Below are 27,863 nucleotides of genomic sequence, written 5' to 3'. Positions count from 1 at the left end.
TATTTTGTTTTGGTTGCAAATAACATATATGAATAAGTTTAACATGAAAATAGCTTTGTAAGTAATTGAACGTTTATATACCATTATAATTAATGATATCATAGTGCGTAGTGTTGTAAAACTCGTAGTGCGTTACCGCTTATAATTTTATTTCTTTTCTTTCTTTCTCATGATTTTTTAACGGTTTTTTTTTCCCCTTATGTTCCTGATTAGGCAGTAAGGACGAGTTGTAGTTTGTGGAAATAAATAATTTTAAGATAATTAGTGAATATGGATCCGAACTTTTTACTAAAAGATGAGCTGGAATTTGAACTTGCGTGCCGTGGGGTTACCATTAAAAGTTCTGTACCGGTATTGAAGAAGCTTCTCAGAGAACTCATGTTAGGTGATACGTCGGGGGCCTCCGGGACAGGTAATAAGACGGTGTTAGGGGTCAGTGACAAAGTAACCGCCGAATTACAAACATGTGCATCGAAGTTAACAGTTTTGAGCAATTATATAACAGAAGTCGTAGGGAAGCCTGACCGAAATTTATTTAAAAGGTTGGTGTCCAGATTATATCATGTTATTAACAGGTTAAGTCTCGTATCGTCTGGTTCAGAAGCTGAAAATGAGTGGCAGGCAGAATTAACACAAAAAGCATACTCCCTCTTAGGTAAGTTGGAGGAACAAGATGATTTGACAGAAAATGAAGACTTAACAGAAGAGGACAAGAAAGTGCTGCAGGAGACATTAGGAGACGTAGGGCAGCAGATTATAGTAAAGTTAGACAGCGAAAGAGAAGGCACATCTAAGCCAAAGGAGGTAGGCCTAACCAAGCAGGTGGAAGAGGAGGCACGGGTTAATAAAGGTATAGACATTAGAGAAGGTCAGTTGGGGAAGGCGGGGAGTAGCAGAGATAAACTCATACGAACATCTACCCTCGATGAAGACTTTTCCACACGTAAGCTTGTGCCAATCGCAAAATGGGGAATAAAGTTTTCAGGGAGCAATACCTCGAGTGTAAACGCCTTTATTGAGCGGGTCAGTGAACTTAAGGAAGCAAGAAATGCGTCTGATGACGATCTATGGAGGTGTGCGATAGATTTCTTTGAGGGTGACGCGTTGATATGGTATAGGGCTAACAAGGAGTATGCCACTTGTTGGGAAGAGTTAGTGATCCTTCTCAAACGCACATTTCAGCCACCGTTTTATCAAGAGGAGTTGCTGACGGAAATTAAAGCGAGAACTCAGGGCAGAGATGAATCGGTGGTGATTTACATTTCAATTATGCAAAATATGTTTAACAGACTACCTACAAAGATCACGGAAAAAGAAAAAATCATGATAATACTACGTAACATTCAACCCTACTACCAGCGAGCAGTTTGTAGAGATGATTTTTCTTCACTTATGGATTTATTTAATGTATTGCGGGTGGTAGAGCGAACCAAGATACATTGCGACAATTTTAAGGAACCTCAGGTACCTAAAAACTTGCTTGAACCAGACTTAGCTTATAAACTACCACAGGTCGCTTCTGGGGTTACGGAGGTCAGTGAGCTGGTTCATATGTCAAAAACAAAGGTGGAACCGCCGGTGGCTCAAAGGAGGTGCTGGAACTGCCGTGAGGCTGGACATTTGTTCAGAGATTGCACTATACCAAGACAACGCTTGTTTTGTTATCGTTGCGGACGTTTTGGTATTTCTTCAAAGGATTGTAAATGCACAAAGGGAAACGCTCCGGGGGAAGTTTCAAAACCTGCCCAGTAAACTTACCCCATGATAAAAATACAGAGTGGCAGGAATGGTTGTTGGTAATAAGAAATTTTTTTTCGCAGGGAGATAGGGAAATGTGTCCGGTGTTAGTCAATAAGGAAAATGATAACAGGACATATGTATACGTAGATATTATGCAGGTGCAGTTGATTGGCATGCTAGATGGCGGGGCAAGTCGGACAGTAGTTAACGAGACATATGCAGAAATTTTAAGTTCCCTAGGATTGAGGCCTGTTAAAGTTAACAATGTGCAGGCATCCACAGCGGGAGGAGAAAATCACGATATCACTCAGATATTCCATGTTCCATGCAAGTTTGATAACCAGTACAAAGTCATCCCGATTTTAGTTATGCCAACTTTGAAACAAAATCTGATATTAGGTAGAGATTTTTTTATTCAATTTGGAATTGTAATAAAGTTTAGAAGCGAACTTATGTTAGATCAAACTGCAGTAGAGTCTTTGACACTAAGGGATAGTGCGGTGATTTCCAGAGAATGCTTAGAAACACATCAGCAAGCACAGTTGGCGGATATTATAGACGAGATGAAACGAACAATTGGGACAGGTAATCTTGGAAGAACGGATATGTTAGATCATACAATAGATACAGGGGAGGTAAAGCCAATCCACCAAAAGCAGTACAATTTTTCTCCGGTGATAAAAAAAGAAATCGAGAGGGAATTGGATGACATGCTTTCTAAAGATGTAGTTGAGCCCTCGGTTAGTGCATGGTGCTCGCCTGTACTCATAGTTAAAAAACCCAACGGGGAGAACAGGTTGTGCTTAGATAGCAGGCAATTAAATAAGGTAACAAAGAGGGACACATATCCACTGCCACGAGTGACTAATATCCTAGATAGCCTTCGAAATGCAAAATATCTAAGCACTATTGATTTGAAGTCAGCTTTCTGGCAAATACCCCTGTCAGAAGGAAGTAAAGAGAAAACTGCATTTGCGATAGCAGGCAGAGGCCTGTTTCAATTCAAAGTCATGCCATTTGGCCTGGTGAATGCTTCTCAAACCCAGCAACGACTAATGGATATTCTTTTTTGCTCTAATGAAGATAAGGTGTGGTCTTACTTGGACGACATAGTGATATGCTCAGCAGATTTTGAGGAACATTTGATCCTGTTGAGGAAGGTAATGAACACTTTGCAAAGGGCCAAGTTAACAATTAATGTTGAAAAATGTCAATTTGCTCGGTCTAGTTTACGATTTCTTGGCTATGTCATAGACAAGGATGGGTTAAGGACAGACCCTGAGAAGGTATCGGCAATATTGAACTTCCAAAGACCTAAGACCTTTAGAGAACTAAAGCGTTTTATTGGGCTAGCGAGTTGGTACAGGCGCTTTGTACAAGATTTTTCAACAATAGCAGCGCCACTTCACGACTTAACAAAAGGCAATAAGAAAAAGCTCCTAGACTGGAATAAAGAGGCCGAAGCAGCATTTATCAGGTTGAAAACCTTACTTACAACAACGCCAGTAATGACATGCCCAGACTATTCTAAGCCATTTATTATACAGTGTGACGCCTCAAACACGGGCGTAGGAGCTGTATTGTGTCAAAAGGAGGGCGATGTAGAGCAACCAGTGGCGTATTTGAGCAGGAAACTTACGGATCAAGAATGTCGGTATTCTACGTCTGAAAGGGAGTTGCTGAGTGTGGTGTATGCGGTCGACAAATTTAGGCCATATATCGACGGTACACATTTTACGGTCATAACAGATCATAGTGCATTGCAGTGGTTGCACAAAATGAAGGACCCTCACGGTAGACTGGCCAGATGGGCGATGAAGCTTCAACAGTTTAGTTTCGACATCATTCACAAACCAGGTAAAAGTCACACAGTCCCAGACGCGTTATCAAGATCCAAAGTAATTTCTGAAATAAATAATATAGAAATACTAGATCATCATAAAGATCAATGGTATAGAGATAAGGTGAAACAGGTTAGTGACAGTACGGAAGCATCAGATTGGAAGGTGTCTGGGGGGCAATTATTTAAGAAGATGAGTTTGAAGTTGTACCCAAAGTCAAGTGCTTGGAAATTAGTGGTACCAGAAGTCTTACGGAAAGAAGTATTTAACGAATGTCACGACAAGCCCACAGCAGGTCATCTGGGGGTTCGTAAAACATATTTTAAAATTAAACAGAAATATTTCTGGCCAAATATGTTACAAGAGGTTAAAACATATGTAAGTAACTGTGAGACTTGCGCAAAATATAAAGTGTCTCAACAGGCACCCTATGGTCTAATGGGCCAGCACAGAGACGCTACAGGACCTTGGCAAGTACTGTCATTAGATCTGATGGGACCATTTCCAAAAAGTAAGAAATGTAACACGATGCTACTGGTTATTACGTGCTGGTTCAGTAAATTTACACTACTCTTCCCATTGAGAACCGGAAAGGTTGAAAAAATATGTGAAATCCTGGAGGAACAGTTTCTGTTATTTGGAGCACCCCAAGCCATAATCTGTGATAATGGTAAGCAATTTGTTTCACATTTATTTAAGGATCTGGCGGTTAGATATAATTCGAAGATATGGTACACCCCGAATTACCATCCCCAAGCAAATCCCACAGAACGCGTGAATAGGGTCATAGGGACTATGATAGCATCATATACTACGGCAAAAAAACACAACGAGTGGGATGTACATTTGCAGGAATTTGGCAATGCCATTAGGACAGCTAGGCATGAAACTACGACATATACACCCTCTTACCTATTTTATGGCCGCGAAACGGCAGTTCCTAACCCACACACGGTCAACTTTGGAGATGAATCAGATGCACAAAATATGCCGCCACATCCAGATGTAACGAATTACATAAATGAACTAGAACACAGGCGCAAGGTATTCGCCGTGGTGCGGGAACGCTTAAAAAAGGCACACGAAAGCAGTACAGGGTATTACAACAAAACTAGAAGGCGTTGTGAGTTTCAGGTGGGAGATGTGGTATTACGTAGAACAAAATATTTGTCGAACGCTCAAAAAAAGTTCAAGGCGAAGTTAGCTCCTAAATTTGAAAAGGCCGTTATTACAGCAAAATTATCAGAGAACGTTTATCGTCTTAATAATGCATATGGCAAAGATATTGGAGTGTGGCATGCAAAAGATTTGAAGATGTAAAAAAAAAAAAAGAAGGATTTTTTTTTTCAAGAGGGAGAGGGCATATATAATGGTTAATTTATTAGCTTTGGGAATTTGATCTCTAACTAATCGACATAAGGTCGAGTTTTCAATGGCTTAAGTATATCTATATCGCTAGTCGAATGCCATGGCATAATTCAGCAGCTCTCTTAATGACTCGCTGGACCAGCGGTACGACGATGAGACTTTAGTGCAAGAGGTCGAGCGTTCGATCCCCGGCTCGTGTAGTATCTTTTTCTATTTATTTATTTTTAAGTTTGTATTCCATACTGCAGTTTAGATTCATGACTTTAAAATAACAACCGTCTCGGGTCGTAGGCCATTCCCGCTCATCTCTTAGATGTGTTCACACCGATGTAGAAACGGCGATGTTATGTGTTAAGTTTACCCTCCAAAATGGAGATGAAATTGCAATGGTATAAATGACATGCAAATTCGAGCATAATTGAAATGTAAAACCTGTGTTTTACCTGTGTAATTAATAGACATTTTTTGCAATTTGTTTGTGTTTTATACGGCGAAGGGGTAAGTGCTATTATTAAGCTAAAAACAGAATCTGTAATTAAGCACTATAGGCATTACAATAGAATTAAATGAGTGCAATTGTTTTAGCCTCTGGACATGCCCTTCAAGTTCCGGGTTACAATTTGATGTCATATAACGATTGGACCGAGGACTATTCAGAATTCATTTTACGTCGCTAGCCGGTGGCAACTGGATAGGCAGGGTTCCAGATGTTGTAGAAAATCCCTCCTGGCGCCTAACAAAACTTAGATTAAGATAATTAGACTTAAGGATCTCATCCGCTAATTTGTATCTTACTTAGTATAACACTAGTTTTTAATTAAATTTATATAAACGTGATAGTTGGTTGTGTTTCTTACCTCAAGAACCCGTAACTTTATTTTTCTGGATGATTTTTTTGCAAACCCTTTTTTCTAAACTGTTGATAAAAGCGTCGTGCCCAAGCCGTAATTAAGCTACCCTTCAAATATATGACGCGTTTTAAAAACAAAACGCTTTAGGGACAAATAAAATTTGGCTAATGAAACATCGGACAAATATACTTTGGAAATATTATGATTATTTATGATATATACGCAAAAAATACATACTTATTTATAGTTGGTCAAACCAAATTTGCCAGTAAATAAGAACAAAAAAACTGTACTCATCCTTTTCTATTGTGTGCTAGTACTAGTGTAAGACAAAAATAGTATGATTCTCTCTGTCTATGGTTGACAAACTTTGACAAACTATATTTAGTTAAATTTTTAGTTGCAAATCGTCGCCCCTATAAATTTTTATAAGTGCCTCCTCTTCGCAAGGTCGATATACATTGCATAATCCTGGCGGTAGTTAATACTCTATTAATTATACTGAACTTGTACAATAATTAATTGATAAATCAAAGCAAAATCATACCTGGAAAGGCTCATAGAACAAGTCCTCGACACCCTTCTTGAGACCAACGACCAGCCCGTACGGGTTTCCGATCACATCCAGACCCAGAACTAGCACGTACAGCTGTTTGATGGCCTGTCCTTGGTAGTGGCTCGACACTTGCGATATCAGCTCCTTTTGAATTGTTAAGAGAAAGGTATAAACCTACCTGGAAGGGTTCATAGAACAAGTCCTCGACACCCTTCTTGAGACCAACGACAAGCCCGTACGGGTTCCCGATCACATCCAGGCCCAGAACTAGCACGTACAGCTGTTTGATGGCCTGTCCTTGGTAGTGGCTCGACACTTGCGATATCAGCTCCTTTTGAATTGTTAAGAGAAAGGTATAAACGTACCTGGAAGGGTTCATAGAACAAGTCCTCGACACCCTTCTTGAGACCAACGACAAGCCCGTACGGGTTCCCGATCACATCCAGGCCCAGAACTAGCACGTACAGCTGTTTGATGGCCTGTCCTTGGTAGTGGCTCGACACTTGCGATATCAGCTCCTTTTGAATTGTTAAGAGAAAGGTATAAACGTACCTGGAAGGGTTCATAGAACAAGTCCTCGACACCCTTCTTGAGACCAACGACCAGCCCGTATGGGTTTCCGATCACATCCAGACCCAGAACTAGCACGTACAGCTGCTTGATCGCCTGTCCTTGGTAGTGGCTCGACACTTGCGATATCAACTCCTTTTGCGAGAGGAACTCGAAGTTGCGCTCGTAGTACGATAGCCTGGAAAATGGCATAGATAAGACAAATGTCACGCAAAAGAAAAGAATGTAGGACATTTTCTAGTTTTCTACGTTTAAATAGAGAAATTATACTCTCTAGTTTCTACAGCACCGAGCAAATAAAGTTCAAACAGAGACAGGAAGAGACGCGCACTTTAGCGGAGACAGATGCAGATTGTCACGGGGGTTCTAAAGGGTAACTGGCTTTTTCCAATGGTCTGTGCGAGTGACCAATTTTGAAAAATATTTGCCATTTGCGAGCAAGGAATCGATACATTTAAATCCAAGAATAGTTTAATGAAACGTCCGTATTCATAATACCCCATATTCCCTTTCGTCTAATCAGACATTGCCTAATATAGCTGGTCAACCAAATCTTGTCAGTAAAAAAAGGCGCGAAATTCAAATTTTCTATGGGACGATATCCCTTCGCGCCTACATTTTTCAAATTTGCCGCCGTTTTCTACTGTCAAGATCTAGTTGACCAAGTATAGTAGGTAGTGAGACCGGCTGTCTGGTATTTTACAACTCATTTTGTGTTTCATACTTACTTGAAGACAACATCGTTCATGTCAGTGAGCGTGACGCCTATACTCTGCAGCACCGTGCCGATAAAGGACGGCAGCTGCGTGGCGCCGCCGAGAGAGAAAGAGACGTGCACTTTCAGCGGAGACAGATGGAGATTGTCGTAGAAGTTCTTCATGTCGGATGCGGCGCCGATCGCCGCTAGCGCTTCTAGGGGCTGTCTAGCGTTTTCGAGGTCCGTTTGGAAAGCTTCCAGCTAGGGAAAGAGTAAAAATTATTAAGTGTTTATATTCATAAACATTTTTGATGAAAAGTATCTTAATTTTATTGTACTTCAATCATTCCAGAATCTAAAAGCATTGATAAAGAAAATTAAACATTATGGGTTATGTTTAAAGTTCCAATTTAAATACTAGCCATGCGTTGCTCTGAGAAAAATAGTGTGAGGGTGCTTGTATTTTACTCCAACCAATAGGGATTCCACATCGTTGATACTATGCAATAATTGCATTTATTGAGCTATACCACCAGACGAGTAAGCATGCACTAGGTGAGGGTGGGGAGGGTCGATCCCTAGGGGACACTACTTCATTTTTAATCAAACCAAACGAGATACAATTTTTTGCGCTGGTAACACTCATTCATTCGTTCCTAACTTCACGTTCTGTCATGGCACTGTATCGGAAAAGTCAGTGGTTCAAAAATGGCGGACGGTGAAAGATTTTCTGCGTACTATATTCAATTTTCAGTGAGCTTTAACTGGATTTATTTTATAATATGAGATGGAAATGATGTTAGTGAGTGTGCTTAATTTATTTGTTGTTTATTGAAGTGATGATTAACTTGGATTACATTGATATACGCGAACACATGTTTCGAGTACGGCACGTGTTATAATCTTACTATGTATGGGGAGACTTTGTCTTTTTCTTCAGGGGAGATATGATTCCGGGATCATGTCACCCCCAAAGCGATCAAGTATACATTGTAATAAATTTACTTACAAAATTATTCATAGAGCTATCATAAATATTTTCTTTTCTTTAGTAAATCATGCCGCGAAAGTACGACCAGAGAAACACTGATTTAAACTTTCAAGGTTTTTGACTCATTATTGTTTACTAAAACGGAATTTAATGGCGTATAATTCAGTTTTTAATTATACAACCGACTCCGAAAACGGAATTATCCCCGTGGCCTTTGAAAAAACTGACTAAAGTTGACATCAACATTTTACGAACTACCCGTACTTGGTCTTTTTTATCAAGTTAAACGTTTTACACACAGGGGATGTTACTCGGTCGACAAAAAACACTTATAATAACGATATTTGGTTTTCAACCGGCGATACTTGTTTTTATGGATGAAATGCTATTTCAATGGCTTTCCGACCTTATGTACTATAGAACCTACGGTCCATAGAAAGGATTTTAGGATTATGCAGCTCAAACACCGTCCTCGAAACGTGAGCAGTAAATTTCTAAACTTATTCATTATAGTAAACAATAACGACCAGTGATGGGTAAAAAAATTAAAATTGCTGTAGGTATCTGACGCTAAAAATACCTTCATTAAGAACTTTAAAAAAATTAGCTTGTTACAAGAAATTTTATGTTAATAACTTAGATTTTTGTTTTTTTTTTTTACTTTTTTTTTGGTACAAAAATTGATTCCCTATTTTATGTTGTTTTATGGATAATACGATTACATTGTTTTTTTAAAGTATAAGATTATGGATTAATATGTGTTTGATATCTTCATATATTAATTTTCTGTAGATAAAGTGAATAAATTAATGTAGATACTACCCTCGAAATATGACATTGCCACTTAAAATCTTTTTACCAAGTGTCCCCAAATCTGGAAGACTTGATCCCTTCGGCTTAGACATCTGATTACCGGAAATACAAATTCAAAGTATGGAAGATGCAATATATATATGTTTGCTGTGTATTTTACAAATTATAGATGCATTACTAATAGCGATCCGAGTTATATAATCAATGAGAATCTGGTATGGGGAGACATGGTAAAAATATGTTTACCATGTGTCCCAAGAACCAGGGTCACTTGATCCCCCTAGGATCAAGGCTCCCGACCAGGGGTAAACAAGTCTCCCTTACATAGGGGACACATGGTAAAAGTCAACAGTATGGGTTTTCATTAAATAATGATCTAATTTATTGCACAAATCTGTTCTAATTCAAACTATTAATGAAGAGATAAATTCTGAGTCGTATGGTCTATAAAGTTTTTCAATACTACAAATAGTTAAGAAAATGTATGCTAAAAACAAAAGGGGTGATCAACCCTCCCCAGTTTCCCCTACATATCATAGCATAGCATAGTGTAGCATGGTCTAGTATGCAAGATGACTATAAATACTAGTTGAGGGACACTGCTTACGGTTTTTTTTGTATTCTGTTATTCGTCAAGTATCACATGGTGTTGTTTACTTATATTCTAATCCCCATAACCAACACAAATATCAAAATCATCAATAGGGACAAACAACTTTAACATCTTGTTAAATTTGACAAAGGTTTAAGCTTGATTTAACAGACGTATAACTCCATATACCTCCAACAAAAGTAGCGTATTTGGGGCAGTAATCCAATGTGACTCACCCACTGACAATCCAACCTCTAGACTGAGCTTAGGCCAATTCTTTCATGAAACCGATGCTGCCAAAAATACGGGGGTGCGGGGGGACGAGGTGAGCGAATCCCGTGCCGCGATTGGTCCGTTCTAAGACACGGACCAATCACTGCACGGGATTGACTCGAAGATGGAGTAAAGCTTTGGATTCCTCCGAAAACGGTGCCGTCATATTACGGCCGCTATATAGCGTTGACTGACGTCACTAGAACGTTGTCTATGTAAACAAGATGGCGCGGTTTCCTAGACGGAGTTACGTTACGTTGATTGTCAACGTAACGTAAGATGACGGCCGTCATGACCTTGTCGATAGTTTCGTGAACGTTTTATTAGATAGCGGTGACGCCATTTTGAATAAATGACACGAGATTTGAATAAATGATTCCGTACTACGATTATTTTCCTCTTCTGATGATATTTCATCCTCCAAGTAAATTATAGATGATCAAGCAAATCTTGTCAGTAGGAAAAGGCGCGAAATTAAAATTTTCTATGGGACGTTATCCCATCGCGCCTACATTTTTCAAATTTGCCGCTTTGACCTTGGTGGATGACGGTGTGTTATGACGCCGTGGTACTTTCCACATGTCGCCACCGTAAAGACGGCCGTCTTTTGCTGCCGCTATATGACGGCCGTCATATGACGGCACCGTTTTCGGAGGAATCCAAAGCTTAACGCTACCGTATGTGTGGCAGAGGGGGTAGCGCGACTATGCTATGTCTAGAGGTTGGATTGTCTGTGGACTCACCGCCTCCTGTTCGGTGAGCAGCCGCTGCGGGAACATGCCGAGCAGCGCGTTGATCAAGCCCATGTCCACCTTCACGTGGAACTCCTGGATCAGCACCTTGTAGTACTTGTACTGCCGGACCTTGCTGTGCTCCATTATACGCTCCACTATCGACACTTCGATGAACGGCTTTATGCCTAACAGGAGACAGTAACAATAGTAGTTTTCACACCTATTCGGAAAAGAGCTTTTTCTTCCCTGCTAGGAGGGATCAAAGTGGCACTTTTCTTCCCTGCTACAAACTACTATTGTGTTACAAGGGATCAAAATGATATATTTCCGTCAAGGGCGTACATTGAATCCTGAATGAAGCGATGGAATTCTACAATAGAATCCCGAACGTAGTGAGGGATTCCAAAATAGAATCCTGAGCGTAATGAGGGATTCAAGTGTTAACGCCCAAGACGAAATAATTTTGATACCGTGTGACACATACTGCTTTTCACATCAACTATGAGGAAAATAAAAAAATCTTAGTGTTGACACAATCTGATGCTTAAACAGATTATTTAAGCTAAAAAAATAATGTGCAAAAAAATGTAAAAATAGTGTACTAGAACAGAAGTGTTACTTTGATCCCTCCTAGCAGGGAGGAAAAGTGGCACTTTGATCCCTCCTAGCAGGTAAGAAAAAGCTCTTTTCCGAATAGGTGGTGTGAAAACGGATTTTACTTTTTAACGTCCACGTCTTTCTACTATACACTTCACAAAGGCGTTGGCCGGTCGAAGTATTCAGCAGATGGCGCCATCATAGATTGCCCTTTCAATCTCCTCAAATTTTTGTTTTTTTAATGCCCTGGATACCAGCCATTTAAGCCGTCTCATAGAAAAAGGGGCAAGCTATGATGGCGCTATCCATGCAAACCTTTGACAGTTGCCAACCCCATTTACATGCGTCATTAAAATATAGGGACCGTGCGCGTTGGAGGGTCTGCCACCTTGTGGCCTGAATCGGAAACATATGTGCACATGTACATTGCCAAAGCAAGTGCTACCATCTACCGTTCTCGTCGGTATGTTTCCTTGTGCATAGTAGATTCTGCCATCTTGTGGGCTACATCGGAAGCATAAACGTCACATTTACGTCTCGCGCCAAAAATCTGACAGCTCCTGTGCTGCCGCCTATGCACGGGGCCTATATGCCTTTTGGGATAAATTATAGTGACACTTCAATGACAATTTGTGTTGTGAATAGTTTATGCGTAACTACGTTTATTGTTTGAGAACATGTAATTTTCAGACTCCGCAAAGTAGAAGGAACTGTGCATTAAATGTAGGGGAAACGCCTCCTTATTTGCTGTAAAGTTAAAGTTGTCAATGTAAAAGCTTGTAACTTGTAATACAAGTGGAAGTCCTTTTCTGACAAAAGCTGTCAAAAAGTGACATCCGCTTATATTGAGTTACAAGCTTTTGAGAAACGGGCCCCAGCCATCTCTTTTCACACGATCTGTTTTGAGTCCCAATTATACCCTTTGTCCCCATTTAGTCTACCAAGTTTTGGGCGTCTAAGGGCCACTTGCACCATCTCATTAACCCGGGGTTAATGGGTTAAACCTGGAGTTACCGTGGATACTAGTACAATTTGACACTGGGTTAACGGTTTAACCGGTTAACCCCGGGTTAGTGGGATGGTGCAAGTGGCGCTAAGGCAAGTACTTAGTAATAGAGTTATCCACTCACCCATGTGGTCCTGGGTAGCGACGGAGGGTGGAGGCGGCACAGGCGCTAGTGTCACGGGGAAAGTGGGCAGCGGCAGTTGCTGGTCGATCTGTAATTAAGGCATTCGTTGATGTGTTTCAACAATTTCTTAAGCTTTTGCCCAATACATATTTTTATAGACACATGTCCCGCCGCGGCGCGCCGCTAAAAGGTGCCAGCTAGATTCTTATGAATCTTAAGGCCAAATACCTAATGATAATACCTAATACATGATTCGGTCAAACGTTTCATAGAGCAAACGCTCTCTTTATATTTATGAAATGTGCATGTTTGTTCATAAGCACAAAGATATATTTAAAAAAGCCTGTGATAGCCATCCACGCTCTTGCCGCAATCCGGATAGACTACTTCCTGATGAACATCCGAGATTAGCTAAACATAAAAAAAGCTGCACGATAATGTGTCTTAATATGTATAATACATTACCTAATGATATGAAGACATTAAATATTATAGCATTCAAGCGAAAATTGCATCAATGGCTAAACAACTACAATTTCTATAGCACAAATGCATTCTTGGACATGAAATTTAATTAATTAGACTTGACTTGTATAATATTAATAATTAATATATTATAAATAGAGACATTATTTGTATATGTTTTGCATGATAGTTTATAAGTTTTGTACATATTTTGCATACCATTTATGGTTAAACATGAAACCTACCACCTATCGCATGAACACCGATGTACCTGGTAATGTTTATCGCAAATAAAAGATTCTTATTCTTATTCTTAAAGATAGTACAACATCGTTTGTCCAAACATGACAAGTGACAGGTGATATGATTACCTGTAAACGGTGAAGGCGCGCGTGCAGTCTCCTCGAGTGCGCCGTCATCCCTACGGAAGCCCACAGGCCAGGCTCCGCCGTGCGCCGCAGCAGACGCGGGGACGGCTTAACGACGCGCATCTCTTCGAAGTTCACCTGCATTACATTGATAATAGTTATTTGTACAACAAGAGATCAAAGTTTGATATTTCTTCGAGTGCTTATTTTGAGTCCCGTGCAAGCGAAAGATTCTATAATAGATTCTAATCTCTCTAATCTATCTAATTTAGAATCTTGAGCGTAGTAAGGGACTCAAAAGCGCACGAGATGTAAATAACTTTGATCTCGTGTAGTACACAACATTTTTCACCTCAGCAGTGAGAACATATTAGAGAACCCGAAAAATGTATTCCTTCTTCATCACTTACCTCTATTCACTCATGTTTTCTTAAGATATACTAACAATTAAATTTTCACCTCAGCAGCTCGAACAAGGGTACTTTGCTACTTAAAAACAGTGAGCAAAATCGCATTTTGCTCACTGAGTGAGCAAAATCGCATTTTGCTCATTTTGTCTCACTCAGTGAGCAAAATGCGATTTTGCTCACTGTTTTTAAGTAGCAAAGTACCCTTGTTCGAGCTGCTGAGGTGAAAAATGTATTGTAATGTCATCGGAAGTATATTTGGATTATTCAGTGTAGAAATCAAAATTATGTTACGTTATGTTTTAAGGTAATTTTAAGTATTTAGTTTTTAAGATTATCATGCTATACCCTATTCAGGGTCCATGCTGTTACAATTTAAATGATTATAACACCTATATGTACCATGGATTGCAGTAAATAAATGAAATGAAATGAAAATTAGAAAACAGATTTTATACAATATGAAAGGTCGAGACACAAACTTCATAGCTTCATAGCCCAAATGAGAATTCTTACAATTTTCTCAATTTAAAACATGGGTATAATTACACATCGGTAACTCGTGGCACTTAGGTAGCACTTGACAGTTTCTAACAGACTAGCGATGTGACAATGTTCTTCCCATACGAGTCGAGAAAAAGAAACCACAAAAAAAAGGAATTAATTAAACTAATATTTTAAGTGCTACCCAAATGCCACGAGTTACCGATGTGTAGGTACGAGTATAATATACTCAATTAGAAAAGAAATACACTTTTGAATAGATACACATTTGCCACAGCCTCGCGTTTGCATCGTGCCTTCAATCTTCTAGCACCGTCGTGCGCCCATTTTAAGCTCGATTTAACATTGCTAATTCTACTCGAACCGATTCAATGCTAAGTACCTCTATTTTGTCATCCACATAGCACACAGCTAACGTTGGTTCAGAGGCCGCCTTGTTGAGCAGATACTTCTGATACGCCTCCTCGTACTGTCTGAGTTTCGTGCCATTGAACTTCGACCGACGCGCCCACATATGAAGCTTGATTTTACTCTGCAAACTAAACGATTCACCAACACTAAAGTACCTCTATTTTGTCATCCACATAGCACACAGCTAACGTTGGTTCAGAGGCCGCCTTGTTGAGCAGATACTTCTGATACGCCTCCTCGTACTGTCTGAGTTTCGTGCCCTCGATTTTCTTGTACCGGCGCGCGCCCAGTTTGCATTGCTCCCATATAATTCCCGAGCTGTGGAAGTATGAAAAGTGAAAATAAAAAACGGCATAGTAAAAATAAACCAGTGATTAACGAGATTGAGTTACAATTATATACACAACTAGCGACCCGCCCCGGCTTCGCACGGGTTAACAAATTATACACAAACCTTCCTCTTGAATCACTGTATTTATTTAAAAAAAGCGCATCAAAATCCGTTGCGTAGTTTTAAAGATCTAAGCATACATACAGACAGACAGCGAGAAGCGACTTTGTTTTATACTATGTAGTGATTACAACAATTGAGTGATATAACATATTATGTTCGAGTGTGCTCGGCACCAGACTGCTCCGTGCTGAAATTAAGACACGATCTAGCAAGCAAGAAAAAAAAGTACCTACATTTAGGTTTTGTTACATTGAGATATACGTAGTACTATTATCTCAACTGTGATCTAAATCTTCGAATAATTAATGAACATCAGTCGTACTCCATGTATAGATATGCATGGCGTCGTCTGTGCCGAGAAGTATGCGCTGTAGACCATCGGGGAAGGATCTAGCACTAATGTCAACTGATAATTAAGACATACATAAAATCTTACTTGGAAATGGTCATGTAAATGAGCTCCAGATGCTCCGGGTCGTTAACAAGCGACAGGCCCACTCCGTGGATCGCGAAGATGATCTCCATGTCAACTATTTCGGCCTCGCCGACTGTGTGGGCGTCGCTCGCGAGCATCGCGTCCTCCGTGAAGAGAAGTATGCGTTTTAGGCCGTCCAGGAAGGATCTAGCACTAATGTCAACTGACAATTAAGACATACATAAAATCTTACTTGGAAATTGTCATGTAAATGAGCTCCAGATGCTCCGGGTCGTTAACAAGAGACAGGCCCACTCCGTGGATCGCGAAGATGATCTCCATGCCAACTATTTCGGCCTCGCCGACTGTGTGGGCGCCGCTCGCGAGCATCGCGTCCTCCGTGAAGAGAAGTATGCGTTTTAGGCCGTCCAGGAAGGATCTAGCACTAATGTCAACTGATAATTAAGACATACATAAAATCTTACTTGGAAATTGTCATGTAAATGAGCTCCAGATGCTCCGGGTCGTTAACAAGCGACAGGCCCACTCCGTGGATCGCGAAGATGATCTCCATGTCAACTATTTCGGCCTCGCCGACTGTGTGGGCGCCGCTCGCGAGCATCGCGTCCTCCGTGAAGAGAAGTATGCGTTGCAGGCCGTCTAGGAAGGAGACCCACCACACGCTGTGCTGGCTGTCGATCCTGTCAAGATAATTGTAAATATTAAGTGGGGATCGGAGTGGAAAAATAAATCAGTCAAATACGCTCTTCCAACTTCCAAACGTCAATACAATCCGTCAGTATGGCAACTCACTATGACGTGAATAAGATGTCCAGTGACTTTTTATGTACAAAATGTTAATGGACGAATCCTCCGTAACTTTTAAACGGCGGGATTTTGAACAAAATATAAGTCAAATATAAATGTAAATAAACTTAGTAATGGTGGAAAGGAGATCGGTCGTTAAATTTCTATAAAAAATGCCTTGCAATCAAGGCTCGGAACCGGTTTCTTCTTCATACAAAAAATACCGGTATTATTACGTTCTTTGGCTTATTATTTAATTTTTAATGGGACAATCTTATAATACGAAGTTATTACCTATGATAATACCTAATACATGATTCAGTCCTACGTAAAGAGCAGAAAATAATTAAAAATATTGGGCTATTTTGGGTTTTACAAAAAACCGGTTCCGAGCCCTGCTTGCAATAAGATTAAGTTTGGACACAAATCGTCTCGAACATAACTCTACTTAGGTTTTTTTAAATTCCAGTTACATAGGTACTAGTAAAAATAACACTCACTGCTTATTTTTAGCATTTCCCTATAGTGTTGTGCCGCTACTTACAGCCAAGTAGTAACAAAACGCTACGATAGAACACACGGCTCAAATATATTCACACAAGACATTATAAGCCTTCCCGTAGTCAAAATAGAGTTTAAAGTTAGTAACATACATAAACTCGCCAATGCCGTCCTGCCTCAGGTCGTTTTCAATCTCTTTCTTGTTGTGTCCCTCGAAGATCAGCACCCGAGGTCCCGCCGGGTTGTCCCACGTGTACAACATCTTCTGCATGGAAGCGATTTTCCTTGAAACAAACACAAATAACTTCGTCGTTCATTTTGTTCAAATCGGAGCTGACATTAGCGTTTCTACAAGATTCAAATATTAATGGCGGTATTCAAATAAACGTCCGTCAAAGTTAACCCTTTGACAGACGCAGAGGTCAAGTGACTCGCGCGGCTACTGCTACTGATAGACGCACCGCGCACGATAGGCGTGGAATTCAAAGGATTACTTTGATAATCCAGCCCGTGACGATCTTTATCCGTCAATTAGACATTCGTATTTGTAAGAAAAAGAAAAAAAATGCAGAGGTTTTCTAGGATTTATTAATAAGGGGTAAGTCAACGACTCGTCAGCACATGTACTTTGAACTGTAATACAATAAGGTTTAGAGTGTCTTTCCTAATAAATCATTTGCTGTTGACGTTTTCCTTCTCATACACAGTAACTAAGTAGGGGCAGTAGTAACTGGGCAACGCAGGTTCCACAAGACTGAACTCTAATACAATGAGGTTAGAGTCGTTTATAAGTCGGTTTTATAATAGGACACTCACCTGCTATCATAGAGAAAAAAATACATAGAGTGCTCACTCCATACATCAGTTTTAGTACCAAAAAGACTATAAGCATCTAGTATCGAGTAGCGGAACTATCAGTACTGCTAGTTCCGCTACTCGATGCTAGATGTAGACACTGAAATTAATAGTCTGAACTGATGTATGGAGTGAGCACTCTTGTCTTACTATATTTCTCTATGCTGCTATTGACGTTTTCCTTCTCATAAACAGTGACGGTGTAGGGGCAGTAGTTACTGGGCAACGCAGGAGCGTGCCCACGCTACTTTGAACTCTAATACAATAAGGTTAAGTCAGTTTGATACTAGAACACTCACTTGCTATTAACGTTTTCCTTCTCATACACAGTGACGGTGTAGGGGCAGTAGTTGATGAGTAAAGCGGGAGCGTGTCCGTCGCGGTACTGACGGACCGTGATGTACGTGCCGCCTTCGCTGAGCTGCACTTCCACGTGTAGTCCACCGTACTAGAAGATAATTAAACATTAGGTTCTACTATGAAATAGAGTCGTTATGAGCCTACATACTTTTGGCCACTGTAGTTGCCAGCTGTCACCCTTATTTTATTATATGTAAGGTCACTGAAAAATATCAATAAGCTTCCTCTCGTTTCACAAGAAGGTTTCTTGGAATCATCAGTAACCCCGTTTAGACGGTTCAAGAACTATGCATGCAATTTTCGTTACATTGCGGTATGTGGTCGATCGACTGAATGCATTGTAGTCTGTACCTAGCAAGTCCTTGAACCGTCTAAATGGGACTTAACAATAATGCGTTAATAATGAGAAATAAATTATTTTTAAACTATGCATCTCTCCACACATACTACGGCACCTACGCTCATATGTAATCTCACTCAACACACAGACACATCAAAAGTTACATTACAGCTAGAGAGAAAGGCGCAGTTTAAAAATAATTTATCAATCCTGTACTTAGTGCATTTTGTACTAAGCAAGTAAGCAGGTCTACATTTTGTAAAATCATTATCTTTGTTTAAATGAATGTATGACCATCAGACGTGATACTGATAATTAATAACGACTGTACGGATATGTATACAAAATATGTCGTTTACATACCTCATTATTAAGTTTCAGACAGGAGCCGTGTTGCTCGGTGTACAGGAATGGTGCGGTGATGTCCTTGGAGCCGGCGACGCGCAGTATAAGAAGCTTCTCATCTTTTTCAACAACGGGCCACAAGGGGGCGCTCGAGTTCTTCTCCACCTATAACAACATCAGGTATTATCATAGAGAAATATAGTAAGACAAAAGTGCTCACTCCATACATCAGTTTTGCTACCAAAAAGACTATTATTTTCATAGTCGACATCTAGCATCGAGTAGCGGAATTATCAGTACTGCTACTTGACAATAGATGTAGCACCGACCGGAAAGTCTTATGTTGTTGAGCATTAGATTTTCCGGTCGGTGCTACATCGATTGTAAAGTAGCAGTACTGATAATTCCGCTACTCGATGCTAGATGTCGACTATGAAAATAATAGTCTTTTTGGTAGCAAAACTGATGTATGGAGTGAGCAATCTATGTATTTTTTCTGTATGGTATTACCATTCTTAAATATTAAACTTATGAAAGCCTAAAGGTGGATGGCCATGTAGTGTACAACTCATGTTACAACAGGAAACATAAATTATTAAATAAAAATTATAATTGCACCTTTTCAGCCAATATATAAGGATTCGAATTCTCTCACCTCTCGTGAATTTGTGATCACCACAATCCACAACTTCACCTAATATTTAAATCGCATATTTTTTTTCCTGAATTAAAATACGAAAGGTAGGATTATAAAAACAATACAAGACGATTTGTTCTAGCGAAAGGCTAACTCGTTAGCTCATGTTGTGTTTTACCTTACCTACCTACCTTTACCTTTTGTATGTACCTTTTGGACGCCAATGACCGATATATCCGCACCGCAGGTTCAACGCCAAAGAGTGATTAATCGGTTACAGACCACAGAGCAACATAGACCTACGTGCACATGCATAAAGTTCAATTTCAGTTTTGACACTTCGGTGACGTGGCGTCCGGGTGACTGCTTTTGTGTTTGACACGGCGTCGAAAAGGTTAATGAACATGTGACACGTGAAATGGCTCTATTGTGTTTAAAATTTGTGGTTGTTAAATAGAGATAAAACCTTTTTAACCAATGGAGGGACGCAACTTTATAAATAGGAAGTATGGGTCGGTTGTACCAAACCGCCTGTCACTATAAAAAATTGGGTAAATTTTATTGTATGGGAAGTTCCATAATTTTCTTCTAATGTTGATAAGTCTGTTTATCGTGTTTGGTTATTTCTTAGTTTAGTGGTTTACCTCTTTCCACGGGTCAGCAGAGCGGTGCATCTCCTGATACTCGATGCCGAAAGCCGCCTCGTTGATGATAAGGAAGTATGGCGTGAAGATCACCATCTTGGTCAGACTATTGAACGACAACTGATTCGTCACGGCCACCTAAAAGGAAAGGTTAAATTAGATTTATTGTAACCAAAATTCCTTATGAATAAAAGTCATTACAAAACATCACCCTGATGGCCAGATCCAACATTACCCGTGACATTACAATAGTTTTAGTAGAATTGTATCCCTGGTAAGACCTCCCAGAGATAACTTCTTGGAACCCTCGCCGTAAAAAAAAATCTACGTGTTTGGGTGGCAACTGCTCCTCAACCAACGGAGCGACAGCTGACATTCACGAGGCGTCACGATACATCCCCAGGCCCACTTTACAAGTTATCGCTCGGAAGGAAATTACTGACGTAATTATATAAATAGACGCAGTCTTCTAACCTCTCACGGGCCGTCTAAGTATTTGGTAGTATTGTGTACCTGGTAAGACCTGCCCTCATAGCATAGCTTATATTTTACTATGCAATAGGCCCCTGATGGCGGCCTTCTTGACTAAAAATGTTTCTATTCTCTACTTGTAGATTTACTGCTCCTCAATCAAACAGAGCAGCAGCTGACGTCTACGAAGCTTCATGATACGTCTCCATGCGTACGTTACGAGTTATCGCACGGAAGGAAAATTTGTACTATTGATAGATTTGTACTAGTATTGTATATAGTTTGTAGCTTTCTAATAGACCCCGAAGGCTAATCCTATTGTCTATTGTTACTCGTGCCACGTGCCACAACCACCTGCATAAAAAATCGGTACTTCGGTTACTGAGTGCCGGCGAGTCGAACGCTACAGAACCAGTCTAAAATGTGTCATCGAGACGCGTAACAAAGGCGCGTTATCGGAGAGCGCACCTACACTGGTTTTTTCAGCGTTGGATTAGCCCGCGCTCAGGTGCCAAATAGAATAATAAGGACCCTTTTTTGCAGGTAAGTAGCACGTGCGGTTTTACTGAACAATAGACAATAGGATAAGCCTTCGGGCTCTACTAGAAAGCTACAAACTATACCTGGTAAGACCTGCCCTCAAGTCGGCAAGTAATAACTCCAGAGCTGCCGGGCACATCCAGAGAGAACTTCTCGGACCACTCGCCGAAGTCTATCCTGATGGCCGCCTTTTTCTTGCCGAAGAAGTTTTTAGCTCGGAACGAGAATAGAATCGGTTCCTTGTATTCCTTAGGGTGGAATATTACGTTGCCCGTCTCGTCGTGGTTCTGAAAATAATTGCTATGTTACTTGAGTTGTATTGAGATTTAAGTGAAGCGCCAAGGGTTTTCTAAAGCAAAGCTGATGCTCCGGAAACTGTGAAATAAATGGTTAAATAGACGAAATGCCGCGCAGGGAATATATCAATGGGGTTGGCCGGTTGAAGTATTTAGCAGATGGCGCCATCATAGCTTGCCTTGTCAATCCCTAGAATTGTGTCAAATATTAGTTTTTAAAGGCCCTGGATGCCAGCCATTTAAGCCAAATATCATAGAAAAGGGGGCAAGCTATGATGGCGCCATCTATGCAAATCTTTGACAGTTGCCAACCCCATTATGTTGTTGTATCTTTATATTTGGTAGCAGCACAAATTATTTTTATAATGAATCGCCACACTAATATTACACTGATTTTAAACAGATATTACAATACATGCATACATTTGAATACTTAAATATTTTGAGAAAGAAAGCCATCTCTGATATTCGAGGAATTATGTGTAATAATGTTATTTCCATTATTTTTTCTAGACTATCTAGTTGTTTTTTTTTTTGTTTTTATGATGAAGCTGATTATTGGTAGAATATGCCAATATATTTTCAGTTTCATATTTATGTCACCTTAAAACTCTAAACACTCGTCAAGTTACAAGTTCGCTAGCTAAAACTAAAGCTAGGAAGATAAGAAACTACTAAAGGTAAGAAACTAACCTAATCTACGTTAGATTGTACCTAAGCTAACGGGTGCACACTCTTACGGCGTCATGTAAAATAAGCAATACTTACTGTCTTACTAATACACTTTAAATACATTCATAAATCCATGCAAAACATGCAGTTAAAATATAAATTCTAACCATTTACCTTCAGTTAACAAGTGCATTATGTGATCAAATTAAATAAAATGTGCTACAGTAGGGTCATAATAAATTAATAATAATATCCAATAATCCAATAATTAAACAGTTAACGCCAAAACCCAACTAAACCCTAATAATGTTATCACAATCTTGTCTAACTTTAAGAAGTTACAAGAATTTACAATTTCTTACTCTTACGACGATAACCGATTCTGGAAAAGTCTGCAGAATTTCGACAATTTTAATATATCATAATCCGAGATGTTAATAGCACAATTAGTCAGTTTTTCACTAGCGTAATAAGGTTTTAAGGATTGAAGTAGAAATTCATATAAACAGTCGGTGGTCAAATTTACTAATCTTAGATAGCATGAGACTTTCCCCTTTGCTTCGTAGAACGACAAATACTACTATTAAACATTAATAAACCAAACTTGCAGTGATATGACGTCCGTAACGATAGCTCGATGAGTAAGTCTACATTAAACATGTCTATGAGAATACGATTTCTATGTAACTCCAAGAGCTATTGTAGAAAAGGGGTAAAAGGAAAATTCGTGCCTCCGTATTTGACTGTCGGGTTATAGAGATGGCATAGGCACTATTACCAGAGTCACCGCATAATTTGCGCGGTCGTAAAGCGACTCCTACTTTAGCTACCAAATTAGATGCATGATTTTTATAACTGTTTGATGCAAATTCAAGTTCTGTGACTTTTATAATTTATAACTAACACGGGACTTAATCGCGTAAAACTTACGTTTAAATGACGTTACGTTCGTGGTCACAGAGTGGTGGTGAGTTACCTGTGACCACGAACGTGACGCCACGTTCGAAACGTCAGGCCATAAATAAACGTAAGTTTTACACGATTAAGTCCCTTGTTAGTTATAAAAGTATGAATATAAATCGTGTTAGTTTAAATCAATATTTTGTAACTTACTTATAGACATGATCAATATGGGTATACTCGTAACGAAGCCCATTTTACCCACCCAAACCGACAAACACAAAACCCGATCCCATAAAAAGCCCAAAATAACCAAGTAAACAGTGCCGCGAGTGATTGGTATTTACATTCTGAAGCACCACTCACCGGCATGCAGCCGTGGCGGCTAAGAAACTTACTGCAACATGACAGTTTCATCTGTAATCAGATTATGTGGATTATCTATATATTATTAAAGAGTTCCCTTACTTAGATAATGATGGACAACTTATAGCGTATACCGTTGAAGATAGGGTCTTGTAATTTGAAATATATATCCTTAAAATGGTACGAAATACGTAGGAATTGCGACTTTTTAATACTATTATTTTTAAATCCTTAACTGAGGCTAGTAACGATACGAAATATTTAACATTGCCTCCCATTTCCCTTGTAATGAATCAAGATCTTTTAGACTCTTAACCTAGAGAAAAGTTCTTACATTACATTGTTTTTTGTTACACTTGAGAACTCTTTTTGCCTTCTATTGCTGTAGTCGATTCAATATAAAAATATGTAGGAACTACTAATACACAAACAAATTGACCTTGAATTATCTTATGACCCTACTGAGCATGAGCATGCTAACACAAATAACTATACCGAATACGACTTACAATACAAGATGCTTAAAAAACTAGATAGGTACATATAAAATAGTATTCATGCACAGCGTAACTTCACCAAAGATGATGACTGAAAAATGAATCAATCCTAATTTTATATAAAATCATCTAGAAACAAAACGAATTCTAGACTTTCTCAAATGTTAGTACAGAAATACCAAAATGCTACGCTGAATTTCAAATGCTAAGTGAAGCAAATAATAATAACACTGTTCAAGCTTGTTGTTAGGTTGGATACCTTATTGGGTGTGCTGGACTCTTTTTCTGCTTTCTTTGATTTCTGCAATGAATATGTGCCAATGGTTTTGGTGTCAATAGCAAACTATTCAATCGTACTTATCACTTTTCGAAGGTTAAATAGACACCGAAATACAATACAGTTGAAGGAGAATTCTATTTAAGTGCCAGGGACAAAATTACTATAGTGTTTATAACATGATACAGAGTGAAATTAAATATATTAAAAACGGGTCACTCACGTACTTTAATGAAAATGAAAATGAAAAATTGTTTATTTGCATAAATATTACAATGCTTACAACATACTTACAGGAATAACGTAAATAATAAAATCATTAATATCATTATGCTTGAAATGATTCATGGCATTAACGTATGTACATATTTGTTGTAAAAAAAAGTATGTTTTTTTTTTATTATTTTAAAACAAATATTATTTACTAATTTAATAGGTCTGAAATGGCCGTGTAGAAGAGTGATAGAAGTGCGCAGTGTTATTTTTGGGAAGTAATTAAATGATCAGCAGTAGTCGAAAACGCTCGACATGTTTCGATTTAAAATACTTGAGTGGCCCCTTTTTAATATATTAAATTATGTCTGTGTCTCAGGGTGAAATTGTAACCACCAGCCATACTCTGCGTAGTAATTTAAAAAATCATACTGAACAACTTTTATTATGAGAACAATGCCGAAATCGCGAAAAAAAATATTGCTGTCCCTGTCCCATAGAAATCAATCAAAACGCCATTTTTTTTTTCGCTATTTCGGCATTGGTCCCATTATAAAAGTTGTTCAGTATGACCTATAAATCACTACGGAGAGTATCGCTGGTGGTTAAAATTTTACCCTCTGTATTTCACCTCAATAAAAGAAATTGAAAAGGGTGATAAGTCAGTATTTAGCCTACAAAACACCCACGTTTAGCACTGAAAACCCAAACACTATGCTGCCCCTTAAATTTTAACACAACATATACAATAAGACGTACACAAAACCCAACCAAAATTTGTTAATTTCTGTAAAAATTTCTCAATGCCAACAATTTTCTTTGTTTCAACTATGTATGTGTCTTTAATGTTTGTTTTATATTTAAAAGCATTATTTTAAAAATTATTTAATAAAATAGGTTCCTTCTCATTTTTTAAACACCAATTTCAAAATAGTAAAAAGATATTAAATTCCTGTTAAAAAATAATTTATTGCAAAGTTGAAAGATTTCTAGCATGCTACATTGGATGTGAATAAAAGATCTTATTTAAAGACAAGAGCCAATACATAGCATAACAAATTCTCATGACCATAAATATAGTAATTCCATAGTCGACCATTGAACTAACACACGTGCGAAATCAAACAAGAATCAAGACTGCGCTCAAACACGCATGCGATTTTAGTTACATTGTTCAATAGGATTAAATACTGCAATGTAATGAAACTCGCATACGAGTTTTCGTACCGTCTAAATTAGCCCTTAGGGCTCATTTAGACGGCGCGCGAACTCGTATACGATTTTAGTTACATTGCATACCATTGAGGTTCAATCAATTCAGCCCAACGATTAAATATCGCAATGTAATGAAACTCGCGTGCGAGTTCTCGTACTGTCTAAATTAGCCCTTACACTCGATTTCGCACGTCTAGTATAGTAGTTTTTTAGCATTAGAAAGAAGGTAAACAATATTGACGTGTATTATTGAACACTTGAAAAATAAGTCACGGCAAATATGTAACAATTATGAATCATATTCGATTATTTACATTCTTTTGCTTTCATAAGTAATAGTTACTGATTTTTTAAAAGCGTTTTTCAATAGGTACTTTTACGCGAAAGTCTGCGTAGGGGACGCCACTCCCACAATAAGTCACAATCTAAGGGTCTACCGCAAACGATAGAGCCGAAATGTTGTTATCTAACCTCTCTATCACTCTTGCGTATTCGGGCGATAAAGAAACAGATAGCGGAGTTTCGATTTCGCGTGTCCATTTGTAAACAAACCGCCTTGATGTATCAATGTCATATTTTATTGTCTGTGAAAACTTGTCAAAAACAGTTTAAAGTACAGTGTGTATAAGTTACTCTATGCCATAGAGTCTATGGTATACTTAAGTCGCTACTGCTGCACTCTGGCGTAAAAACATTGCAGTAATACTCCCGTATCTAAGTTTAAGATTTACCTCCGACGTTTCGAGGACGGCGTTGTCCCCGTGGTCTCGGAGAAGACTGGCTTAAGTTGACATGAGCATCTTCTAACCGCGCGAGTTTTTCGAACTACCCGCACTTGGTCTTGTTTATCCGCTTGAACGTTTTGCGCACTAGGGATGTCACTCTGTCGACACACTACACTAACGATATTCCATTTATCGACTGTCGATATTCGTTTACGCTTACATTTACTAATGACTGGATTCCATGTGGATGAGATCTTGAAACCCTCGTCCCGATTGAAATTACTATGTTTTTTGATTTCAATAAAAGCGGATAAACAAGACCAAGTGCGGGTAGTTCGAAAAACTCGCGCGGTTAGAAGATGCTCATGTCAACTTAAGCCAGTCTTCTCCGAGACCACGGGGACAACGCCGTCCTCGAAACGTCGGAGGTAAATCTTAAACTTAGATACGCGATTAAGTCCCGTTGTACAATTTAATAATGTGTAAAAATCGTGAAAGTTTAAATCAGAGTAATACTCCCTATTAAAAGACATGTCAAGATCGCGTAGTCTTTTTCTAATGCTAATAATAAAACCCAGCTACACTTCCCAACACTCACCCTATAGCACAGCGTCAGCCCCGTCTTGTTGAGCATCCAGAACGGGCAGTAGAGCGACAGCACCTGCGTGCCGTCCGAGTCGACGCTGTGCATGCCGAGGTCGAGCGTCATCACCGCCGGGCTGTCGTGGGACTCGAACACTCACCCTATAGCACAGCGTCAGCCCCGTCTTGTTGAGCATCCAGAACGGGCAGTAGAGCGACAGCACCTGCGTGCCGTCCGAGTCGACGCTGTGCATGCCGAGGTCGAGCGTCATCACCGCCGGGCTGTCGTGGGACTCGAACACTCACCCTATAGCACAGCGTCAGCCCCGTCTTGTTGAGCATCCAGAACGGGCAGTAGAGCGACAGCACCTGCGTGCCGTCCGAGTCGACGCTGTGCATGCCGAGGTCGAGCGTCATCACCGCCGGGCTGTCGTGGGACTCGAACACTCACCCTATAGCACAGCGTCAGCCCCGTCTTGTTGAGCATCCAGAACGGGCAGTAGAGCGACAGCACCTGCGTGCCGTCCGAGTCGACGCTGTGCATGCCGAGGTCGAGCGTCATCACCGCCGGGCTGTCGTGGGACTCGAACACTCACCCTATAGCACAGCGTCAGCCCCGTCTTGTTGAGCATCCAGAACGGGCAGTAGAGCGACAGCACCTGCGTGCCGTCCGAGTCGACGCTGTGCATGCCGAGGTCGAGCGTCATCACCGCCGGGCTGTCGTGGGACTCGAACGACCACACGGACAGCTCGGTCTCGTTGTCGGGAAGGTTTTTGGTGCACACCCAGCATTTGTCTAGGTAGTTTTGTATCTGGAATTATTGGGGTAGTTAAGTAAATTTT

The 27,863-nt window shown here is 39.7% G+C and overlaps 2 protein-coding genes across 2 annotated transcripts in view; one reads left to right on the top strand and one right to left on the bottom strand.

Annotated features, from left to right (window-relative positions):
- The window catches only part of LOC134649648 (intermembrane lipid transfer protein Vps13), a 122,667-nt gene that overhangs the window by 16,502 nt on the left and 78,302 nt on the right, over window positions 1–27,863 (bottom strand). The window contains exons 42-56 of the mRNA XM_063504486.1: window positions 27,617–27,832; window positions 24,268–24,309; window positions 23,512–23,562; window positions 21,361–21,564; window positions 20,267–20,404; window positions 19,004–19,150; window positions 18,240–18,388; window positions 17,238–17,369; window positions 16,263–16,478; window positions 15,064–15,226; window positions 13,590–13,724; window positions 12,754–12,841; window positions 11,036–11,211; window positions 7,655–7,884; window positions 6,909–7,104 (exon numbers count right to left, since the gene is read on the bottom strand). Coding sequence (XP_063360556.1) covers window positions 6,909–7,104; window positions 7,655–7,884; window positions 11,036–11,211; window positions 12,754–12,841; window positions 13,590–13,724; window positions 15,064–15,226; window positions 16,263–16,478; window positions 17,238–17,369; window positions 18,240–18,388; window positions 19,004–19,150; window positions 20,267–20,404; window positions 21,361–21,564; window positions 23,512–23,562; window positions 24,268–24,309; window positions 27,617–27,832 — 2,283 coding nt within the window. The remainder of the gene's footprint in view (window positions 1–6,908; window positions 7,105–7,654; window positions 7,885–11,035; window positions 11,212–12,753; window positions 12,842–13,589; window positions 13,725–15,063; window positions 15,227–16,262; window positions 16,479–17,237; window positions 17,370–18,239; window positions 18,389–19,003; window positions 19,151–20,266; window positions 20,405–21,360; window positions 21,565–23,511; window positions 23,563–24,267; window positions 24,310–27,616; window positions 27,833–27,863) is intronic.
- Window positions 207–4,684, top strand: LOC134649617 (uncharacterized). Its single transcript, XM_063504446.1, has 2 exons — window positions 207–1,141; window positions 3,346–4,684. Coding segments are annotated over exons 1-2 (873 nt in total). The 5' UTR covers window positions 207–270; the 3' UTR covers window positions 3,348–4,684.

This window comes from Cydia amplana, chromosome 7 (genome assembly GCF_948474715.1).
Source record: "Cydia amplana chromosome 7, ilCydAmpl1.1, whole genome shotgun sequence".
NCBI lineage: Eukaryota > Metazoa > Arthropoda > Insecta > Lepidoptera > Tortricidae > Cydia > Cydia amplana.
Note: the sequence above shows the minus strand (reverse complement) of the source record. Positions and strands in the feature narration are given on the sequence as shown.